The sequence below is a fragment of the Giraffa tippelskirchi genome, chromosome 2 (genome assembly GCF_054371585.1).
Source record: "Giraffa tippelskirchi isolate mGirTip1 chromosome 2, T2T-mGirTip1v1.2.pri, whole genome shotgun sequence".
In the NCBI taxonomy this organism is placed as follows: Eukaryota; Metazoa; Chordata; class Mammalia; order Artiodactyla; family Giraffidae; genus Giraffa; species Giraffa tippelskirchi.
The window spans coordinates 51,746,684-51,768,735 of record NC_137276.1 but is presented as its reverse complement, the minus strand read 5'-3'; the positions used below and the strand labels follow the sequence as shown (position 1 = coordinate 51,768,735).

The 22,052-nt window shown below is 37.2% G+C and overlaps 1 protein-coding gene across 7 annotated transcripts in view; it reads left to right on the top strand.

The window, feature by feature from the left end:
- Positions 1 to 22,052, top strand: part of BMPR1A (bone morphogenetic protein receptor type 1A) — a 141,152-nt gene that overhangs the window by 87,692 nt on the left and 31,408 nt on the right. For all 7 annotated transcript variants that reach the window (XM_081562902.1, XM_081562859.1, XM_081562913.1 and 4 more), the window contains one exon: positions 20,526 to 20,745. In XM_081562902.1, coding sequence (XP_081419028.1) covers positions 20,679 to 20,745 — 67 coding nt within the window. In that variant the 5' untranslated portion in view covers positions 20,526 to 20,678. The remainder of the gene's footprint in view (positions 1 to 20,525; positions 20,746 to 22,052) is intronic.

The window sequence follows — 22,052 nt, the reverse complement described above, 5'->3', positions numbered from 1 at the left end:
CTTTCCCATCTATTTTTTTTCTTTTGTGATTAAGTGTTAGAGGAGCTCTAATTGTCTCTTTTCAGAACAGTTTTAAAAAAATTTTTACAGATTACTATAAATGAGACATGCATAAGTTCTTATATACAATTCTGAACAGTATGTACCAAAGCCTAAGGCACTCTTCACTATCCTCATCCCATTCCCCTCCTTACCACGCTCCCCTCCACCCAATTGGCATCTCACTGACCTTTAGATTACCATCAGGCTATTGATTTTTAGGATATATTTTTATAAAATTACACATAATGAGAATACTTGCCTCAAAGTCAGTGTGAGGATTAAATGAATTAGTACATGTCAAGTATGTATAACATGTTAGATTTCTTACTTAATAGTATAAAAACAGTATTGTAAGAAAAAGTAAGTAAACTTAGAGCAAAAATAGTTCAAAATATGAAATAAACCAGAAATATTGGGAAAAGGGGTTTTTTTTGAGTATCCTGAGGTTCCTATTTCATGACTGAAATCTAAATTTCTTTTCTCTACCATCTAGAAATCACCAGAAGATGGTGATACGGGGAGCAAAGTTCCTGAGCTAGTACTAGGATTGTTGCCTTAGTAGTAGCTGGCAGTAGGTTTGGAGATGCATTGGTAGATGTCGGTATACTTATAAAGAACTTCTAGAGTTTATTATGTGATTTTATAGTTGATTTAACTCCCCAATTATGTTTCCCTTAAGATACTAATATTTTTATTCCTTTCATTCACTTATTGAACACTTACTGTTTTGCTCAGTAACATGCTAGAAAATAGAGATTACAAGTGCTGCAAGATAAGTCAGAAAACATCTCCTGATTAAATAAGTGTTACGAGAGGAAGGATCATGTTTGTTTCATTTACTATTGTATAATCGGTATGAAGCAAATACCAAATAATTAATAAATACTTTATGAATGAGTGTTCATTGAGAGCTATGGTACAGCTGTGCTTCATGTTCTAGGTACACTAGAAGTACAGATGGGCCAGTTCACTCAGCCTGATATGTAGGAATCAGGGATTGCTTACACAGATGATGAGTAGAACAGGTCTGAAGAGTGAATTTTAGTTAACCTGGTGCGAAACAAAGGGAAGAACAAAAATAATGTGCAAAGGAGTCTAAAAGGGATGCCTGTAAATATAGAGGCTTCAGTGACCTCACTATAGTTGGATCATTGAGAGGGTATGAGAAGTGAGTGGGAGGATGGCGTTAGAAAGCCTGGCAGAAGCCCGATCATAACAATTCTTCTTATGTCTTGGTAATTTCATCCTATGAAATGAGAATTTTCATAGATTTCTTTTAAAAGCAGAGAACATGACAAGGTCATTTAGTTTTAAAAGTTGTAAATTGAAATGTTAGTCATTCAGTCATGTCCAACTCTGCTTGACCCCATGGACTGTAGCCCAATAGGCTCCTCTGTCCATGGAATTCTCCAGGCCAGAATACTGGAGTGGGTTGCCATTCCCTTCTCCAGGGGATATGCTCGACCCAGGGATTGAACCCAGGTCTCCCACATTGCAGGCAGACTCTTTACCGACTGAGCCACCAGGTAAGCCCTTTTTAAAGGTTGGGTTTGGTTTAGAAGTTAACATTTTATTAACACTTATTCACTAGGCTGTACAGTTCAAATGATCATAGCCATATTTTTTTGTCAACCAATACATTTAAGTTAAAACTGAATGACAAACAGTATATACAGACATGCATTTGGAGACTCAAAAATGTACCTCTGTGAATCCCACAGGTCAAAAATAAAATGATAATGCAAGTCAGAAAACACCTTGAACTAAACAATAAAGAAAATTAGGACATATTAAACTTGTGTGACATGTTGAAGGCTTACATTCAGTTCATTCAGTCATGTCTGACTCTTTGCAACCCCATGGACTGCAGCACGCCAGGCCTCCCTGTCCATCACCAACTCCCAGAGTTTACTCAAACTCATGTCCATCTAGTTGGTAATGCCATCCAACCATCTCATCCTCTGTCATCCCCTTGTCCTCCCACCTTTGGTCGTTCTCAGCATCAGGGTCTTTTCAAATGAGTCAGTTCTTCACATCAGGTGGCCAAAGTATTGGAGTTTCAGCTTCAGCATCAGTTCTTCCAATGAATATTCAGGACTGATTTTCTTTAGGATGGACTGGTTTAATCTCCTTGCAGCCCAAGGGACTCTCAAGAGTCTTCTCCAACACCATAGTTAAAAAGCATCAATTCTTCAGCGCTCAGCTTTCTTTATAGTCCAACTCTCACATCCATACATGACTACTGGAAAAACCATAGCTTTGACTAGACGGACCTTCAGCCACTGTTCCCCATCTATTTGCCATGAAGTGATGGGACCAGATGCCATGATCTTAGTTTGCTGAATGTTGAGCTTTAAGCCAACTTTTTCACTCTCCTCTTTCACTTTCATCAAGAGGCTCTTTAGTTCTTCTTTGCTTTCTGCCATAAGGGTGTCGTCATCTGCATATCTGAGGTTATTGATATTTCTCCCAGCAGTCTTGATTCCAGCTTGTGCTTCATCCAGCCCAGCATTTCTCATGATGTACTCTGCATATAAGTTAAATAAGCAGCGTGACAATATACAGCCCTGATGTACTCTTTTCTCAATTTGGAACCAGTCTGTTGTTCTATGTCCAGTTCTAACTGTTGCTTCCTGACCTGCATACAGATTTCTCAAGAGGCAGGTCAGGTGGTCTGGTATTCCCATCTCTTTAAGAATTTTCCAGTTTGTTGTGATCCACACAAAGGCTTTGGCATAGTCAATAAAGCAGAAGTAGATATATTAAAAGATTAAAATATTAATAAAGTAAGCCCCTAATTTAAACTAGGAAAAGAACAGCAATATAAACTGAAGTGAAGTAAAGTAGATAATAAAGATAAAAGCTAACACTTGTAGAGCATTTGTTATATGTACCAAGCACTGTTCCATGTGCTTTTCAAGGATTATCTCATTTATAACAACACTGAGGTGTAGGTACTATTATTATTCCCACTTTACAGATGAGAAAACTGAGGCTTCTAGCTAATGAGTGATAGAATTGGGTTTGAAATTAATGGGGGAAGAGACTTTTATGATATGATGAAGAGAATTAACATAGCCAAAAGTTGGTTTCTTGAAAAGACTAATAAAATGGACAAACCATTTGAATGACAGATCAAGAAAAACCCAGGAAGCACAAGTAGTATTAGGAATGGAAAGGAGGATATAACTTCAGATATAAAAGAAGTTTTTTAAAAATAAAAGATACCGTGAATAGCTTTAGGCCTATACATTTTACAATATTTTTTCTTTCTTTCATTTTACAATTTAAATAAAACAACAATTTAAATTGTTACTTAATAGAATTGATTATGACTGAACAGAAAACCTAGATATTTCTTTTATTATTAGAGAATTTTAATTTGTAGTGAAATATCTGCCTCCTCCCGTACACTCACTGATAAGCCCATGGCTCAGATAATTTTAAAGGTGAGTTCTATCAAACTGTTCATGTGGTAGATATGTCCAGATTTACACACACTATTTAAGAGAATAGCAAAATAAGGTTCCTCAGCTTATTCTGTGTGAGTAGTATAACCTTGATACTAAAACCAGGCATGGATAATATGAGAAAATAATTATAGGTCAGTCTTTCTTATGAACATGGATTTAAAACCTAACAAAATGTTAGCAAAACAAATCCAGCAGTGTTATTGAAACATGATCATGTCTATAATACTGCAATACAATTGTGATACTGCCTACCTACTGTTAAGTGTTCGACTCCACAGATTTAATGGCACAGTCCCCAACAAAACTGTGCTCACTTGAGATGCCAGTCACAAGTTTGGGTGTCCCCAGGCTACTCACACTTCTGACTAACTGGCTGCAAATCCAGGAGGATTCCCATGACCACCATCCCACACCCACCCCCGCCCCTGCAATTTGACAGTTCATTTATATGACTCACAGAACATAATATTATAAAGATACAGATTGGGACCAGCCAAATGAAAGAGACACACAAAGTGAGGTTGGAGAGGGTTCCAGATGTGGAGCTTACAAGCCCATTTCCCCTGGAATCAGGATGTGTCATCCTGGCAGTGTTCACTATGTCAGTCATCAATGTGTTCACTAGCCAGGAAGGTTATCTGAGCCATGGTGTGCTGTTCTTATCGAAGTTTTATTAGATAGCCATGATTGAACAATTGGCCTCATGATTGAACTCAATCTTCAGCCCTATCCAAACTCCCTGAAGATTGGACTGGCTCAAAGCCCCAACCCTCTAATCATATCACTGGTCATTTTGGTGACCAGCCCCCATCCTGAGTCATTCATTAGCCTAAACTCAAGTGTGATCCATGGGCTTGTGAATAACAAAGACACTCCTGTTACCCAGGAACCAGGCACAGAGACCAGACAAGATAATTATTATTTAATAATGACAAAACAGAATTTATCCCAGAAATCCAAGAATGTTAGTAGTGTGTTAATTATTATTGCTGCATAACAATTCATCTAAAAACCTAGAGACTTGAGGTAATGAAAGCTTAAATTAACTTACAGGAATTCAGGAGCAATTTACTGGGTGGTTTTGGTTCAGGATTATTTGTGAGACTGTAGTTATGTCAGCAGGGGCTACCTTCATCTGAAAACTTGACTGGAGGAGAATCTGCTTCAAAGATGGCACATTCTCTTGGCAGTTGGCAGGAGCCTCTGTTCCTCACTGCATGAGCCTCTCTACAGATTCTTTGAATATCTTTGCACAATGGCATCTGGCTTTCCCCAGAATAAATGGTCCAAGAAAAGAGAGCAAGGAGAGAGCTGCATTGCCTTTCAAGACTTAGTCTCAGAAGTCATGCTTTGTCACTTTCACTTTATTCTGTTTGTTAGTAGGGAGTCACTCAGTCCAGCCCACTTTCGAAGTAATTAGATTCCATCTCTTGAAAAGAGGAATATTAATGAAGTTGTGAACCTATCCTTAAACTACCATAGATGGGTTACTCTTTAAGAGAGCTCTTAATATGGGTTATTGCTAATTAATTTATGCATTAGCACATTGAAGGAGAAAGCCACTGTGATGGTATCAGTGGGTGGAGAAAAAACACTTGATGAAATTCAACCCCATTTATGATGAAAACTCTTAGCAAATAAAGAATAAAAGGGGACTGTAATGTGAGAAAGAATATCATTAAACTTATGATTAATTTAGGAAGAATTGATATACATGATCTTGAGGTTTTCTGTGTATCGTGTGGTATATTTTTCCATGTGTTAAGTTTATTCTCCATCCTTCACCATTATTTTAAAATTGTTCTTATGCCAGTGTTGTACATTTGGAAGTACAAAATGGTACAATCCCAGAGGGGATTACCAAAATATCTACCTAACTACCATTAGACCCAGAATCCCACTTCAAGAAATCTGTCCTTCAGAATTATTTACCCAAACAACAGTAACAAAAGCATCTATTCTGGTTTATTTATTGCAGCGTTTATTATGATATCAAAACATGGGAACAGCCTAAATGTCTATCAACGTGAGAAAGGTTCATTACAGCTATAAAATATTCATAAAATGGAACACTGTATAACAATGAAAATGAATTAAAAGGAGCTATGTGTGGCTATGATGGAAATCACAATGTTGAGTGAAAAATAAGCGAAATATTAAAATATACACATTAATAGAATGATACAATTTTTATACATCTGTAACAAATTTAACAGTATGTAAAACAGTATTGCTTGGGATATATACCACATAAAGTATAAAAGTATATAAAGACAGCACTGTTAAATGCCACAATCAGAACAGTGGTTCCCTCAGTTCCAGAGAAAGTGTGCAGCGTCAGTGATACTTGCCCTGCTTTACTCGGCACCTAGATAATTCTTAGGTGATGTCTTTGAGGCACTATATTCAGTGAGTGTAGTTTATAGACTCATAGGATATGAGAGATAGATGTCTCCATGGTATTATATATTGTATTAAATGAATTTAATAAAATAAAACAGTTATTTTATTTCAGATGAGGAAACTAAGGTCTAGAGAGGGAAGTGAGTTGTCCAAGATCAACTAACCAAATTAGGCAGAATTTGCAACTGAATCCTAGGTCTCCTGAGTCTAAGACTATGTTACTTACAATCCTTTCTTTAATAAAAGTGTAAGTTGATAAGTAGTTAAACTCGGTATCTTAGACCTGAAAAAACTAAAAGGGAAAAAAGGACACATTAATGTCAAGTCTGCCACAGAACTCCTTCATAAAAACACTCTAAACTAGCACGTTTTAACTTAAAAAATGTTCTGACAATGTAAAGAAAAGGAAGATGTTTCATCTAAAAGGTGGAAAACTTCCTGGATTTCCAAGTGTTTCGCATTAATATGCCCAGATTTGTAATCTTGAGTGTTGTTTCTTAGACCTATAGGTTTGCAAGGTTTAGTTTCCTATAGGTTGTGATTCATGCTTGTCAGGGAAGAATTGTTAGCAACCTGATTTTAACAACATTTCACGCAAAGATGGGCTTGATAGGGACAGAAATGGAATGGACCTAACAGAAGCAGAAGATATTAAGAGGTGGCAAGAATACACAGAAGAACTGTACAAAAAAGATCTTCACGACCCAGATAATCACGATGGTGTGATCACTCACCTAGAGCCAGACATCCTGGAATGTGAAGTCAAACGGGCCTTAGAAAGCATCACTACGAACAAAGCTAGTGGAGGTGATGGAATTCCAGTTGAGCTATTTCAAATCCTGAAAGATGTTGCTGTGAAAGTGCTGCACTCAAAATGCCAGCAAATTTGGAAAACTCAGCAGTGGCCACAGGACTGGAAAAGATCAGTTTTCATCCCAATCCCAAAGAAAGACAATGCCAAAGAATGCTCAAACTACCGCACAATTGCACTCATCTCACACGCTAGTAAAGTAATGCTCAAAATTCTCCAAGCCAGGCTTCAGCAGTACGTGAACCGTGAACTTCCAGATATTCAAGCTGGTTTTAGAAAAGGCAGAGGAACCAGAGATCAAATTGCAACATCCGCTGGATCATCGAAAAAGCAAGAGAGTTCCAGAAAAACATCTATTTCTGCTTTATTGACTATGCCAAAACCTTTGACTGTGTGGATCACGATAAACTGTGGAAAGTTCTGGAAGAGATGGGAATACCAGACCACCTGACCTGCCTCTTGAGAAACCTGTATGCTGGTCAGGAAGCAACAGTTAGAACTGGACATGGAACAACAGACTGGTTCCAAATAGGAAAAGGAGTATGTCAAGGCTGTATATTGTCACCCTGCGTATTTAACTTATATGCAGAGTACATCATGAGAAACGCTGGGCTGGAAGAAACACAAGCTGAAATCAAGATTGCCAGGAGAAATGTTAATAACCTCAGATATGCAGATGACACCACCCTTATGGCCGAAAGTGAAGAAGAACTAAAAAGCCTCTTGATGAAAGTGAGAGAGGAGAGTGAAAAAGTTGGCTTAAAGCTCAACATTCAGCAAACTAAGATCATGGCATCTGGTCCCATCACTTCATGGGAAATAGATGAGGAAACAGTGGAAACAGTGTCAGACTTTATTTTTCTGGGCTCCAAAACCACTGCAGATGGTGATTGCAGCCATGAAATTAAAAGACGCTTACTCCTTGGAAGGAAAGTTATGACCAACCTAGATAGCATATTTAACAGCAGAGACATTACTTTGCCAACAAAGGTCCATCTAGTCAAGGCTATGGTTTTTCCAGTGGTCATGTATGGATGTGAGAGTTGGACTGTGAAGAAAGCTGAGTGCCGAAGAATTGATGCTTTTGAACTGTGGTGTTGGAGAAGACTCTTGAGAGTCCCTTGGACTGCAAGAAGATCCAACCAGTCCATCCTAAAGGAGATCAGTCCTGGGTGTTCATTGGAAGGACTGATGTTGAAGCTGAAACTCCAATACTTTGGCCACCTCATGAGAAGAGTTGACTCATTGGAAAAGACCCTGATGCTGGGAAGATTGGGGGCAGAAGGAGAAGGGGACGACAGAGGATGAGATGGCTGGATGGCATCACCGACTTGATGGACATGAGTTTGGGTAAACTCCAGGAGTTGGTGATGGACAGGGAGGCCTGGTGTGCTGCAATTCGTGGGATCGCAAAGAGTCGAACATGACTGCGTGACTGAGCTGAACTGAGTCTTATTCAGGGCCGTTGGTGACTTTAAATTTACATATAAATATTACCTTTGAACCCTTCCTTTGTCTGCTTTAAGTGTAGATGGTGTCTCTGCAGTTGAGTGTAGATAATGCTTTGAAGTTCCGTTCATCAGACCACATTGTTTGTTCCAAAAAAAGGACTGTATTTTCTTTTTGTCTGGTTATTTCCACAATTATTCAACTTGCTAAAACTATGTGGTATTGTCAGATTATAACCCAAGCCATTGTTTGCCTTAAGCAATATTTTAGATCTTGGGAAACAGTGTTTACTTAAACACGTCTTTCTTAAGACCTTTTAATTTGTATCTTAAACTTGGGTATATCCACTGAAAACAGTGGGAAAAAATAGTGTTTTTTTGTTTTTTTTTTTACTGGATCTTGACACAAGTCAGGACTCAAAGTGAACCAAAGGAAGTGGTGTGGTTTTTGTATCATTTCAGTTGTGTTGAGATAAGGAAATGGAATAGTTTATCCACAGCAAAGCCCTTATGGGAAAGTCTCATTTGTATATGAAAGTAAAAGGAATTGGCATAATGTTTTAATTCCTTCTGTTGTACTCAGTCATTCCCTCAGCAAATATTTATTTAGTACCAACTATGTGCCAAGCACTGTTCTAGTTGCTAGAAATACAGAGTGAAAAAGTAGACTTATACCCCTGCCCTTACAGAGTGTACACTCTGGAGCAGGTGGCAGGCAATAAAACAAATAATAAATTATATATTAAATTACAGGGTGACAAGTACTAAAGAGGAAAAAAATATATCAGGGATGGAGTATGGGAATGCCAGGGATGCAGATGGGATTACAGTTTTAAATAGGATGAGCAGGAACACTAAATAAGAAAGGGATATTGAGTAAACACTTAGAAGAGGTCAGGTAGCAAAGTCATACAGGTAGATGTCTTGGGGAAGAATGTAATAGGGAGAGGAACTTGCTAGTGCGAAGGTCCTGCAGCAGGGCCATCCCTGATGTGTTTGAAGAACCAGGAGGCCCTTGCTGCTGAAGTAGAGGAGTTGGAGTCTTACTGGCCATTGTAGACATCAGCTTTTACTCTTGAGTAAGTTGGGAAACCATTGGGAGGTATGAAAAGGGGAGTGATGTGATCTAATATGCGTTTTATCACCACTTTGGCTGCTGTATTGAGAATACTGTGGGTGGATATGGGTTGAAGCAGGGAGTCCAGTTCCAGGATACTTTTTCAGTAATCCAGGCAAAAGGTGTTAGTGGCATGGACCAGAGAGATAACAGCGGATGTCATGAGAAGTACATAGGTTCTCGATATATTCTGAAGGAAGAACCAACAGGATTTGCTGACCCCATGGACTGTGGAGTATGAGAATGAAGGAGGGAGTTGCCAAGAATGACTCCAAGGTTTTAGGTCTGGGAAACTAGAAATAGAGAGGCTGTTGTGTTGGGAAAGACTGAGGATCTAGCAGACTTGGGGGATAAAAGGAGAAAGACCAGAGCAATAAATTATATAGCTGCTAATTATATTAAGTAAATTTTTATGCTATTTGAGCTATCTCTTAAAAGTAATTCTACCTTGTACTAGTCTTTTTTTTTTTTTTTTTTGGCATATGTGTTATCCAGTATCTTTTCTGAGATATTTGGCTTAAAATACTACTTTTATACTGACCTAACTCAGAATATTCAAGTATACTTTCTCCTTTAATCTTCTGCTATAACAGAAATGCTGACTCTCTCTGACCTAAAAAATAAAGTGAATTTATTGGCTGTTAACTGAAAAGTCCCTAAGTAATTCAGACATCAGGCAGAGTTGCTTAAGCAGCTCGTTGGTAGCTCCAAGGATCTGGCTTCTTTTAGTCTCCTGGCTCTACCTCTGGTTTCCCTTCAGGTCCCAACATAGCTGCCAGCAGCTGCAATTTTCTTATTCAATCTGAAAGAAAGACTTTGTCTCTACAGACCCCCTTAGACACTGTGTAAGAACAGTTTACCCCTGAACTTTTCATTGTGGCATAGAAAATAGAAAATGCTAATTGGCGTGGCCTAGGACGGGGCCTCTACTCTTGGAGCTTCAGGGAAACCTATATACACTGCATTTTTGAAGGCTATAGATAGAGAAAAAAGTGGAGAAAAATGCTTGATTTTTAAATTCCTTTTGCATTGTACGATCTCTTTGGTTAACACAGCAAGAATATGATTGTTTTTGTAAAGTGGTCGAATGAGAAGAAAAAAAGTAAAGCAAAAATAAAGTTGAATTCAGACATTAGTTTAAGATAATTTTTCTTCTAAAAGGCTTAAAACTATTGCTTTTTGAATATCTAGAACCTCAGAGGAGCCTTCAGATAATGATGGAATCTGGGATATTCCCTGGCAGTCCAGTAGTTGGAATTCTGCCCTTCTAACTACCTAGGGCAGGTTCAGTCCCTGGTCAGGGAACTAGGATCCTGCAAGCCTTGCAGTGTTGCCCCCCCCCCCCAAAGAATCTGATTGGTCGTTCTAGTCAAGAATAGGTGTTTCTCAACAAGGAGAGCCCTGTTGGCGTTTGGTTGAGACAGTTTTCTGATTTGAGGGATTGTCTTTGCACATTGCATTGTATTTTCTGTTTTGGTCTCTGGTTACTGTGTGTCCTGTCATGCCCCAGTTATTGGTCCAACCAAAAGTCACCTGTGTATTTCCAGATTTTCTTAGGGAGGTACAAAATTGAAAAAACTCGTGACTTTTTGGAAAAGTGTTGTTTCATATTGAGAGCATAAGTACAGATTACTTTGATCTGGTTTCCTGAGTGAGATATGAGTTTGCTCTTTGTTAGTCTTGAAGTTCTGCTTTGATTTTTTTTCTCCCTAGTTCTAGAGATTAGATATATTCTCCTTAAAAATTGATTTAGCATTTGAATTAAACTTTTTTGGCCACCGGGTTTTACTAAGTTAATTACCAAAGTTTTTGATTAAATGTAATTTTGCTAAGGAGAAGAGAAATCTGTTTTGATAGCCAAATTCACACATTTTGACTTGGGTCACATGGGTTAGAATAGAAGGACTGACCAGTCTTGACAAATTTCTAACTTTGATAGGTTAAAATTATTTGTGGTCAGAAAAGTGAAATGTACTGAGTCTAGAAGAACTCATTCCTAAAGTCAGAATATATAAGAATACTCTCTGAATATCTATTAAAGCTCACTTTGTAAGCACTTAGGAAATGTTAGACCTCTTTGATGAAATGAATGTGTATGAAAATATCTATGTGGTATGTGTGGGTATAGTCAGTCACTTGCTCTCTGAGACCTGTTTTCTTGTATCAATCAGGGCCCAGTCAGAAAGGTTGAAAGCACACTGGTTATTTTAACAGAGAGAATTTGGTGTAGGGAATTAACTACACAGGTACTGGAGGATTGAAAAGCCAAAGGAACATTGGAATTAAACAGAAATACTAATTGTGGGAAACAAATACATCCCTAAAGGTTGAGGTTTCAGAACCTGAAAGCTTGGAGAAAAACTGCCCTTGTGGAGCCCTGACCCAGTCCTCTATGAAGGGAGCTCAGAGCCCAGCTATGCTGGCACCCAAGGACCTGCTCTGGGGTCTTGAAGCACTGGCTCTCAGACCCTGGTGTGTAGGCACATCTGGGTCTGAACAGGGCCCACAAGGCTGGTTCTGGGAGTATAAAAGGAAGCTGAAAACGGAATCTGCTGCTGCAGCCATGGCAAAGGGTATTATTCAGGTAACTCTGACGGGAACAACAGACAAAATCAGGAAGATGGAAGTTCTTCCTTCCTTCCTCCAGCCTTCTCTAGTTTCCATTTTGCCAGAACCTATCAAGGAGCCAGCTGGTAAAAGACTTGTTGTCAGGTAAAAAACTTGTCCCAGGTCAGCATCACATAACAGAGTGGTTAGGTTGTTTGGTTGTTTCTTTTTGGGGTGGGGCAGGGGGGTTGTTATTTTGTTGTTGCTGAAAAGCAGTAGTGTAATAAGGAGCAGAGTAGTTTTTCTTTTTTTCCTCATTATCTATCACTCTTGACTGAATGAGTGGAATTTGGGCCTTCTCAGCAGCAGACTTGCCACTTACTGGTTTTGTGAACTTGAGCAAGTTTCTTAACTTTGCTGAGCGTCACTCTCTTCTGTGATGATGAAATAAAATCTCATGTGGCTCAATAGAAAATAGCTTCCTGTTTCCCTTTTGATGTACTTGTGCTTAGTCGCTCAGTCATGTCCGACTCTTTGCAACACTATGGACTGTAGCCCATCAGGCTCCAGGCTCCTTTGTCCATGGGGATTCTCCAGGCAAGAATCCTGGAGTGGGTTTCCATGCCCTCCTCCAGGGGATCTTCCTGACCCAGGGATTGAACCAGAGGTCTCCTGGATTGCAGGTGGATTCTTTGCCAACTGAGCCACCAGGTTTGATGTACTTACTCGTGTGCTTACTGGATAAAACACTGCACTTGGGAATAAAAGACCTGAGTTGTAGTTTTTCCTTCAGGTTACTAGCTATGTAGAATTCAGCAAGTCACTTTAGCTTCTTGAACTTGTCTTTTCTTTAAAAGTAGGAATAATTTTACTAAAAGGATCATCTATATATGGTGTGAAAGTGAAGTCGCTCAGTTGTGTCCGACTCTTTGAGACCCCATGGACTGTAACCTACCAGGCTCCTCCGTCCATGGGATTTTCCAGGCAAGAATACTGGAGTGGGCTGCTGTTTCCTTCTCCAGGAGATTTTCCTGACCCAGGGATTGAACCCCGGTCTCCCGCATTGTAGGCAGACACTTTACCATCTGAGCCACCAGGGAAGCCCAACATATGGTGTAATGCTTGTAAAACTAACTTGGACATTATAAAAATGGTGATACGCTAACAACATAAAGTTGCCACTAAATACTGTATATGAGTTTCTGTCATTTAATTGGTGTAAAAAACCTAGATCTGTCTTATGCTCTACCTTGAACCAATCACTAACCACATAGCACTGATTTTATCTCTGTAAAAATACTGTGCAGAAACAAACACAATGTTGTTTACCATTACCCATAATATACCTACGTGTGTGCGTGCTATCACTTCAGTCGTGTCCAACTCTTTGCGACCATATAGACCATAGCCTGCCAGGCTCCTCTGTCCATGGGATTCTTCAGGCAACAGTTCTAGAGTGAGTTGCCCATACCCTCCTTCAGGGGATCTTCCCAACCCAGAGATTGAACCTGTGGCTCCTGCATTGCAAGCGGATTCTTTACCACTGAGCCACTGGGAAAGCCTGTTGGGGTGACGAAATTCTGATACCTCCTAGGCATTTCTGCAACCGGTCTACCTGTTTTGTTGTTATTTATTTCTTTGTCATTTGTGCTTGTTCTAGAGGAGAGACAAGAATAACACCCAGACCCCCTCAATTAACTGCTGGCATTGAGACTCTCTTCTCACCACTGATGTACCAATGGGTAGAGAGCATAAACTAGTTCTAATTACTTGTGAGGTTTTTTCTTTAATATGATTAAACAAACAAAAAAACTTTGAAGAAACTAGGTTAGTGAATTTATTGAATGGTATTTTGAAAATAGATTATCTCCTGTTTTTTAAAATAGGTCATAAACCAAGAAGCATTTATTTGTACATCTAATATTGAGGCCCCTAGTGAGGGATATAAAACCTCTAAGCACATCAACTATAATAATGCCATACTAGTTTGTCTTGCATCTCTGTTCCTGGAAGAATTTTACTTGTGTTGGGGAGAACAGTTTCTTTGCACCGAAGGAAAGTAAAAGATTTGGAATGAAGAGAGAGTAATTGAGCAGAAAAACAAAGGTTTAAATGTGTTAAATTTACTTTGAATAAATTATTGAACATTGGGAAAAGGGAAGGTCTAGTGAGAAGGTAATTTCAGGGGTGTTGATAAAATTAGTGACCTCAGGGTGGATGGAGACATGACAATTAGAAATGTGTTTATAAAGTGGGACTTCCCTAAGCTTACTGTAGGTCAGAAGTTAGGTAGATGATTGGTTCTCTTTGCTCTTTTTTCAGACTTCCCAAAAGACCTCATTATGAATGTCTTACCCATCACAAGTTTTCACAGCATGGACTCTAAGGCAGGCTTTTTGATGAGATTCCTGTGTATTACCACAGATAACTCACATAACTTTATTTAAGCATGTTATTTTCTTACAGTTTTGTGTTTAAATTTGAGTGACTGTTTTTTACACTAATATAAAAATAACCTGAGTAGTGTTGCTCCATTTGTATATGTATGTATTAGTTTAGGGATTGATGGGGGTGGAGGTTAGAAACGGGGAAAAGATGGATGAGTTGCTTGTTAAGGGAAAAGACAATATTCTTATGCTAATCCAAGCTCTGGATCGGAGCAAGGCAGCCATGCAAACAATGGCTGTGGAGCCAGAAAGTCTGCAGTGAGTCTAGTCCTTCTCAGAAAGCTTGTCAGACCAGGCGCCTGGAGCTGCCTAGGGGGAGGGACCCCTGGAAGGGAGAGTTTTCTCCTTACTACTTTATGGAGTTGGCAGTTAGCCAGCTTGTTGAAAATTCCCAAACCTCACTACTAGAAAGTAAAAATTAAGGGTGGAGGGCTTAACGGGAAGCGGAAAGAATGACTTTAGTCTGTTTTTTCAGCCGACTTCGGCCTTTTCCTGTGTTTTTTTTTTTTTTTTTATCCTGATAGAATTATTGGTTTAGCTTTCTTGCTATTTGTGAAGCTTTAAATTTTTTTTATTTAAGAATAATTTATATTTTATTGAGTAATGTCATAGTCTTATTTTCCTGAAGAAGAAGCCACCAATCTATGTATACAGCAAAGGAAAGTAAATCTATTTAGATTCCTATTGGGACTAACTAATAATAGCTTTGAAACACCAGCATCATTTAAAATTTTTGATCATGTGGCATTTCAAATGTCATTTCCTTATATTCTTAACATTGTATGATCAGATATTTTTAATTTTAATATAAAAATTCCAATGAACTATTCTAGGAATTTTAAAATACTTTTATTTTCAGGTATTAGGATTATAAAGTACTGTTTCAGGAATGGTTGCAAAATAAGTGTACTATTTTTGTTATATTATGATTATGGAAAAAGTTAATATGCTGGGACAAATAAAGGGGAAGTCATCAATATTTTTATTATTAATTACAATAGTAACAACTGACATGTATTTACTGAATGCTTAATACTTAGATCCAAGGTACTAACTCGTTTGGGTTAGTAATACTGTTCCCATTTTGTGGCTAAGGAAACCGAGACCTAGATAGCTTGAATAACTTCCCCCCAAATTACATAGCAAATAAATAGTGGAGCTGATTTTTGAAACCAATAGACAGACATCAGAATTTACTTTCTTCAGTTTGCCAGGATATTATATGAAATAAGTGTCTTTATATAGATATATATTATTTTTATGGACTAGTTTAAAAAGGCAGATGTAACAGTGTATAGTGTGAAACTAGGGACAGTTTTTTCCCCCACAAAAAATAAACCTTACTTGCTGAGATCATTTAAATATAAAGAATATATTTTTGATTACCCCTTTGAAAGAAAGATGTTAGTTATATTATCCAGTTAGTTCTTTGGGCATTGTGACTATTAATGTTATACCTTTTTTTTTTTCTTTTTTGGTTGCACCATGAGGCTTGTGGGATCTTGTTTCCCTGACCACGATCAAACCCAGGCCCTTGGCAGTTAAGGCACAGAGTCCTAACCACTGGCCTATGAGGGAATTCCCTGTTTATGTTATGCTTTTATTGTTATACTCTGACTTAACTATGCTTTTCAGACTTGTGCCTTTTGGTTGACTGCGCAATAACTTACAGTGATTAGGCTTTTATTATTTCAACAAATTTCTCAGAATGACTGTATTATTGTAACAATGAATGTTATCTACTGCTGCCCAACAAATTACCAAAAATCTTAGCAGGTTAAAACATCCAACATTTATCATCATTTCATACATTTTCTAACCATTAGGAGTCCACGAAAGACTTAGTTGGATGGTTCTAGTTTAAGGTCTCATAAATTATAGTTAAGATATCTGTGAAGCTGCAGTTACTGGAAAGCTTCCCTGGCGCTGACCGATCCACGGCCAAGGTGGCTCACTCACATAATTGTTGGCAGGAGGCCCCAGTTCTTTGCCACAGGGGCTTCTCCATAAGGCTGTCTGGGTGTCCTTATTACATGGCAGCTAGCTTCTTCCCTCAGAGTATTTCAAGAGTGGGGAGGGAGGAATCTGAAATGCCTTTTATGATCTTGTCTCAGAAGACAAAATCTGTCGTTTCCATCTTATTTTAGTTTGTTAGAAATGAGTCTTTAAGCCCATTGGGAATTCAGGAGAGGGAATTAGGCTTCATCTTTTGAAGACAGTGTCAGAGCATTTGTGGACATACTTTAGATCACCATAGTGATCTTTTGGTAGATTGGTGGGGTTTTTTTAACTGAAAAATATCACTTGTGAATAGTAGTTTATATCCCAGCTGTGGTAATACACACTACATTAATACTGTACATGACAGAGCCTGGATCATGAATTTATTTTATTGGTGAATGCCAAATAAATATATATGATGTTAATGCTTTTATTAATACAGTTTTTGAATGAACATTAGTGTTCTGGCACTGTTTTCTCTTTCCATTCTTAGAAGGCTGTCTCATATAGGACCATAGCTTTAAATATCTCTATGCTGTTGACATAACAGATTTATATCTTCAGTCTCAGAAGTTTCCTTTAAGTTTCAGAACCAGATGCCCATTAGACATTCCCTTTGAGTAATTTCAAATGTCTAAACTTGAACCATTGATCTCTTCTTCCCACTCCTTTCAAAATCTATTTGTCCCCATTTCAGTAATTGCTCGTGCCAGAAACGTAGGGATTTTTTTTTTTTTTGACTCCTCTCTCTCCCTTACCCCCATATCTAATCCATTACCAAGGCCTCCTGAATCTGTTTGTGAAGTATGTCTTGAATCCATCTGTAGCACTACTGCCATAATCTTAACCACCATTGTCCCTCTCCTAAACTGCTACAGTATCCGTCTTAGTGATCTGTTTGCTTCTCCTTTTGTTCTCTCCAGTCCATTGCATAGAAACCAGATAACTATGTTCCCATTCCACTTACGTTTCAATCCCAAATCCACACATGATCTTGCCTGACCTGGTCCTTGACTTTTCTGCCTCTTCAACCTCAGCTTCCACCATATTAACCCGCTTTCTCAACATTTCAGAAACATTGTTCTTCTTTGCTCTTCTTGGCCTCATGATCTTTGTGCAGGCTGTTCTGGTGCCTCCAATCCCCCTCCCCAGCCTTGTTTCTTTACCTGAGTAAATAATTCTTTCACTCATCAAATTACACCTGAAATGTCACTTTTCAACATTGCTTCCCTTGACTTGTCTATCCTCTAGGACCTGGCACTTTTCTTTCTTCACACTTTCCTCAAATTGTGATTACATATCATTTGTATTGTCTTGTTTGGTGTTTTAATTGTCTTATTGATTGTGAACTCCATGAAGGTTCAGTCTGTTTTGCTCTGTCACTATATTACTATTATATACAGAATCTTGTATATAATAGGCACTTAATAAATGTTTGGGAAGTAAATTAATATTCATTGGCAAGAAGTTCACTCAGGACTTAAGAATTGGAAGGAATCTGATGAATCATTTAATTGGTCTAGCCTTGTTTCCATCATTCCTGTCATGTCCTTGACAGAGGTGCATTCATAGTTTATTCCTTTGATATTCTGTGAGCAAAGATCCCTGGTCCTTTCAGTTGTATCTCAAGTGTAGTCATTTCTCTATCCTTTGCATTCTTGTCATTTTCTAAAGTATTTAAGAGTCCTGACCAGGTGAAATAAAGTAAGATGGTTATTCCTTTGACTATGGCAGTGTTCTTCTATCAGCGCTTGATTAGATTGTCTTTGTTCTTAGCAGTTGGTCTTAAGCACTGATGCTTTTTGAGCTTGTAGTCAGCTAAAACCTATCATTTTTCTTTTAAAGATTAGGGGCTTTCTTTGTTAGATTACAATGAAGCACTTGAAGCTGTTTTATCCTTAGCCTTCTCTTAGCTAAAGCTGTTCTCCATACAAGTTGTTGGAGGGTTGTTAGTCATGTCTTGCAGCTGGGATTGTCATGGGTAGCACCTGCTACTTCCTGTGCAAGGTTTGCAAGTATGCTATAAACATGTATGAGAAGAAGAAACTTTTTTCTAAGCACCTACTCTGTAGCAGGCTTTTCTAAATACTGTATAAAGTAATGTACATGAAATATCCAGCACGGCAACTTAGGGTAGCATTTAACACATGGACTCCCAAATTAGATCTTGTTGATTAGAATTATGACTCTACCTCTTACCAACTGTGTAATCTTTGATAAATTCCTTAAACTCCACTTGCCTTAGTTTTCTCATCTGTAAAATTATTTAATATAATAACCCTATCTTGTAAGATGGTTGTCATGGTTCTGTAAATTAACATATTCAAAGCATTCATAATAGTTCTGCTACATGGTGGTGAGTATATGTTAGGTATTAACCTCATTTAGTTCTCAGAATAATTGTGTTAATATAATTCCAGTTTTACAGATGAGGAAACTCATCCAGAGAGGTGAGGTTACTTCTTTAAGGCAGATCCAAGATTTAAACTTGTGCCAAGAGTGGTAGAGTTGCAGATGTTTGTGTAGAAGGAGTCACACATGATCCCTTTCCTCTGAAAGGGACAGATGCCTAGGGCCTCATTGACTGCAGAATGCCTTGCTTGTACCTCTAATGAGACAAGGCCACATATTCACTTAAATAAACTGATGAAGAAGCAGTGACACTGAAAGATGGAATCAGTCATATCAGTCAGTTTTCTGCCCAAGACTATGAGGTCCTTGAAGCAGAATCTGTCATATTTTTATTTGTAGCCCCTTGCATTAATGTGTAATACATACTCAGAAAACACTGTTGGTGAATAAATGAGTAAATTAATAAATGTGTGAAGGTATAGGAAGAGAGTGAGGGCTATTAATAAGAAGAGAGGCAGGAATGATGCCAGGGTTTTTGGCATGGGTGACTGGAGAGATGGCACCACCATCCTCCGTGATAGCAGATGGAGGAGGAAGAGAAGAAGTCATGTCTAGAGGAATGGGATTGAAAGTTAATGACTTTGATTTGGGCAGATGGAATGCAATCCTAGCAGAGTATTTAATAGGCATATAGAAATAAGCAGAGAGATCAGGGTTGGAAATACAGTGGAAAATTCCTTTGAATTTGAATCATGGAAGAGATATCCCTAGAATCACAATCCCATAATTTGAAGAAGTGAGTTTTCTTAAAAATATTGTTAAAGTCATATTATAGATGTTATTCTGTAATAATTTTAGACTTTACATCTTACTTTCTCAGCATTGTGTTGATGAAAAGCAGTTTAATGTTATAGTAGAGAAGTGAGAAATTGCAGCGATTTTAGAATAAACCATATATATAAAATGCAAAATGTAAATGACATTCACTCTAAACCTTATTTCCTCAATTCTCAAAGTGCCTTTGGAGAGCTAGAGTGAAAAATTATTAGTTAAAATAGAAATCTTGATTTATTTATAGTAGAATTCATGCCAGGGTAATTATTTTACAAATAAAACCTTTTTCACTTAGGAATAGTTCAGGTTTAAGTCAGTAAAATCAGTTGCCTGGACCAGTAGAATGAGGGAGAAACAGAATCATATTCATTTTTATACACACTAACCTTTTTTTCTGTTAACTATTTAACTATTTGATAATTGTCAAACCTTAATTGGAGAGGTTATGTTTCATGTCATCCATATCAAAAGCTCAGTTTTCTCCTAATGAAGTCAGATTTGTAATATTTTATGGAAATAATTTTATTTAAGATATATTTCTATTGTTTTTCCTTTAATGATGATGCACACTGCATATTTAAATGTTTTTCTAGATAGTCTTTCTCTTCTATCTGTAGAATAAATTATTAGAAGACTCAAAGTGTTTTATCACATCTACTAAGATTGAAAGATTATTAATTGTTTAGTGTTTTAAATTCAACTCTTCCTGCTTTATTCTTAATATATTTATTCTTAATATATTTAGAAATTTTCTTAATGGTGTTAAAAGTGTTTTATTTAGAGCAACCAGAAAAGACTATTGAGATTATCAGTGTTCTTATCTTTTTTTACATAAGGTTAATTCAAGGTCAGGAGAAGTGGCAACCTATTACTAAATTATTTAAGCTTTTGAATTATAGTGCCTTTTTTTAACAAAGATAACTTTAATCTTTGAAAATGTACTCTATTGTTTAAAGATATGTTTGGGCATTTGTTTTCCTCTCTTAGTTTGTTAGAAACCTTCTAGAATTCAGTTACATTCATTTCCTTTCTAATATTTTTATCTTTCAGGAGTCAGGAAGAAAGCAGTGGAAGTTGGAGTCATTGTTAAGTGATTGAGACTTTTTACAAGAAAATCTGATTGAATAAAAGTCTTTTAAATTAGTGACCATACAAGACCAGTTTTTAAAGGTAACACTGTACAGGAAACGTTAAAATTGAACAATGACTCAGCTATACATTTACATCAGGTTATTGGGAGCCTATCTGTTCATCATTTCTCATGTTCAAGGTAAATTGATTTAAACAATCTTATCTCTGTTTTTAGTCATTTATTTCTGTATATAAAAAAACACTCATTATTAGGACTGCTTTTTCAACTCATGTCCCATTTTGAACAGTTAGGCCCAGTATGACAATAGCTTTTAAGTATAGAGGCAAAGGATAGACACATGCTAAGTAATTTTTGAACTTTACTATGGCAAAAACGTTTCCAAGTGTCTATAAAATCTCAGCCTCTTTGAACCTATTCTGTTATCTGTAACATAGGCATTATGATATGCAACATCAGGTTCTAGGAGGATTAAATGAGGTAAAATATAAAGTAAAGTAGCTGACCTAGTGCCTGACACATAGGATAATAGATACTGAGGACTTAGTTTTAAAATTCCTCTCCTTTAAATTACAATAAGCAATAAACAGTTTTTTTAAAAAAAGCATTGTTGTTAAAAGAGTTTAAAAACATACATATAATGTCTATGTGCCAAATATTAAAATTGAGTACTCAAAAGTTTTATTTATGACCAGTGTTGTAATTCTACACTGTGCATTTACAGCATAGAACTCCCAAACAGGAAGTTATTGTGATGATTCTTAGGATCAGATGGGCTATATATTTACACATGAGCTTTTTCCTGTATGGTTTAATTAGGACAGTATTTTCATCTGAAGAGAGTGCTGTTTGACAAAATGGTTTTATAGAACTTACTGAACATCTTTGTTCTCTTAAGTTTATCTCTTTAAAGATTTTTCTTCATAATGTTTTCACAGTGACAATTAACATCTGCTGATAAGAATTATGATTAACAGCATAAATCTTTAAATTTTCATTTTAAAGAATGAATGTAATTAATAATGAAGTCTTAGATTCTTTTGTATTTTGTCTTAAGTTTAGTACCCTTATTTTTCCATGCTTGAATACGAGAGTGCTCTTGCAAAAGCTGCTTTTTTGTGTGAAACATTACATTATTTGATAAAACATCTTTATTTTAATTCTGTTATTACATGCCTTGTTGATCAGTCCCAATCAAAGCTGTCATAATTTTAAGATGAGTTAAATTAATAGTAACATTAGTATAGCATTTGCTACCTTACTCCCAGGTAATCATTATTTGGTATTAAATTTTTTTAATCTCCAGAGTATAATACAAAATTCTCATTCCCCATCTTAACTTGTTACATACTAAGCTTTTTTTTTTTTGACCTTGCCATGTGGCATGTGATACCTTAGCTCCCCAAGCAGGGATCAAACCTGCTTCCCCTGCAGTGGAAGGTTGGAGTCTTAACTACTAGACTACCAGGGAAGTCCCAATAAACTTT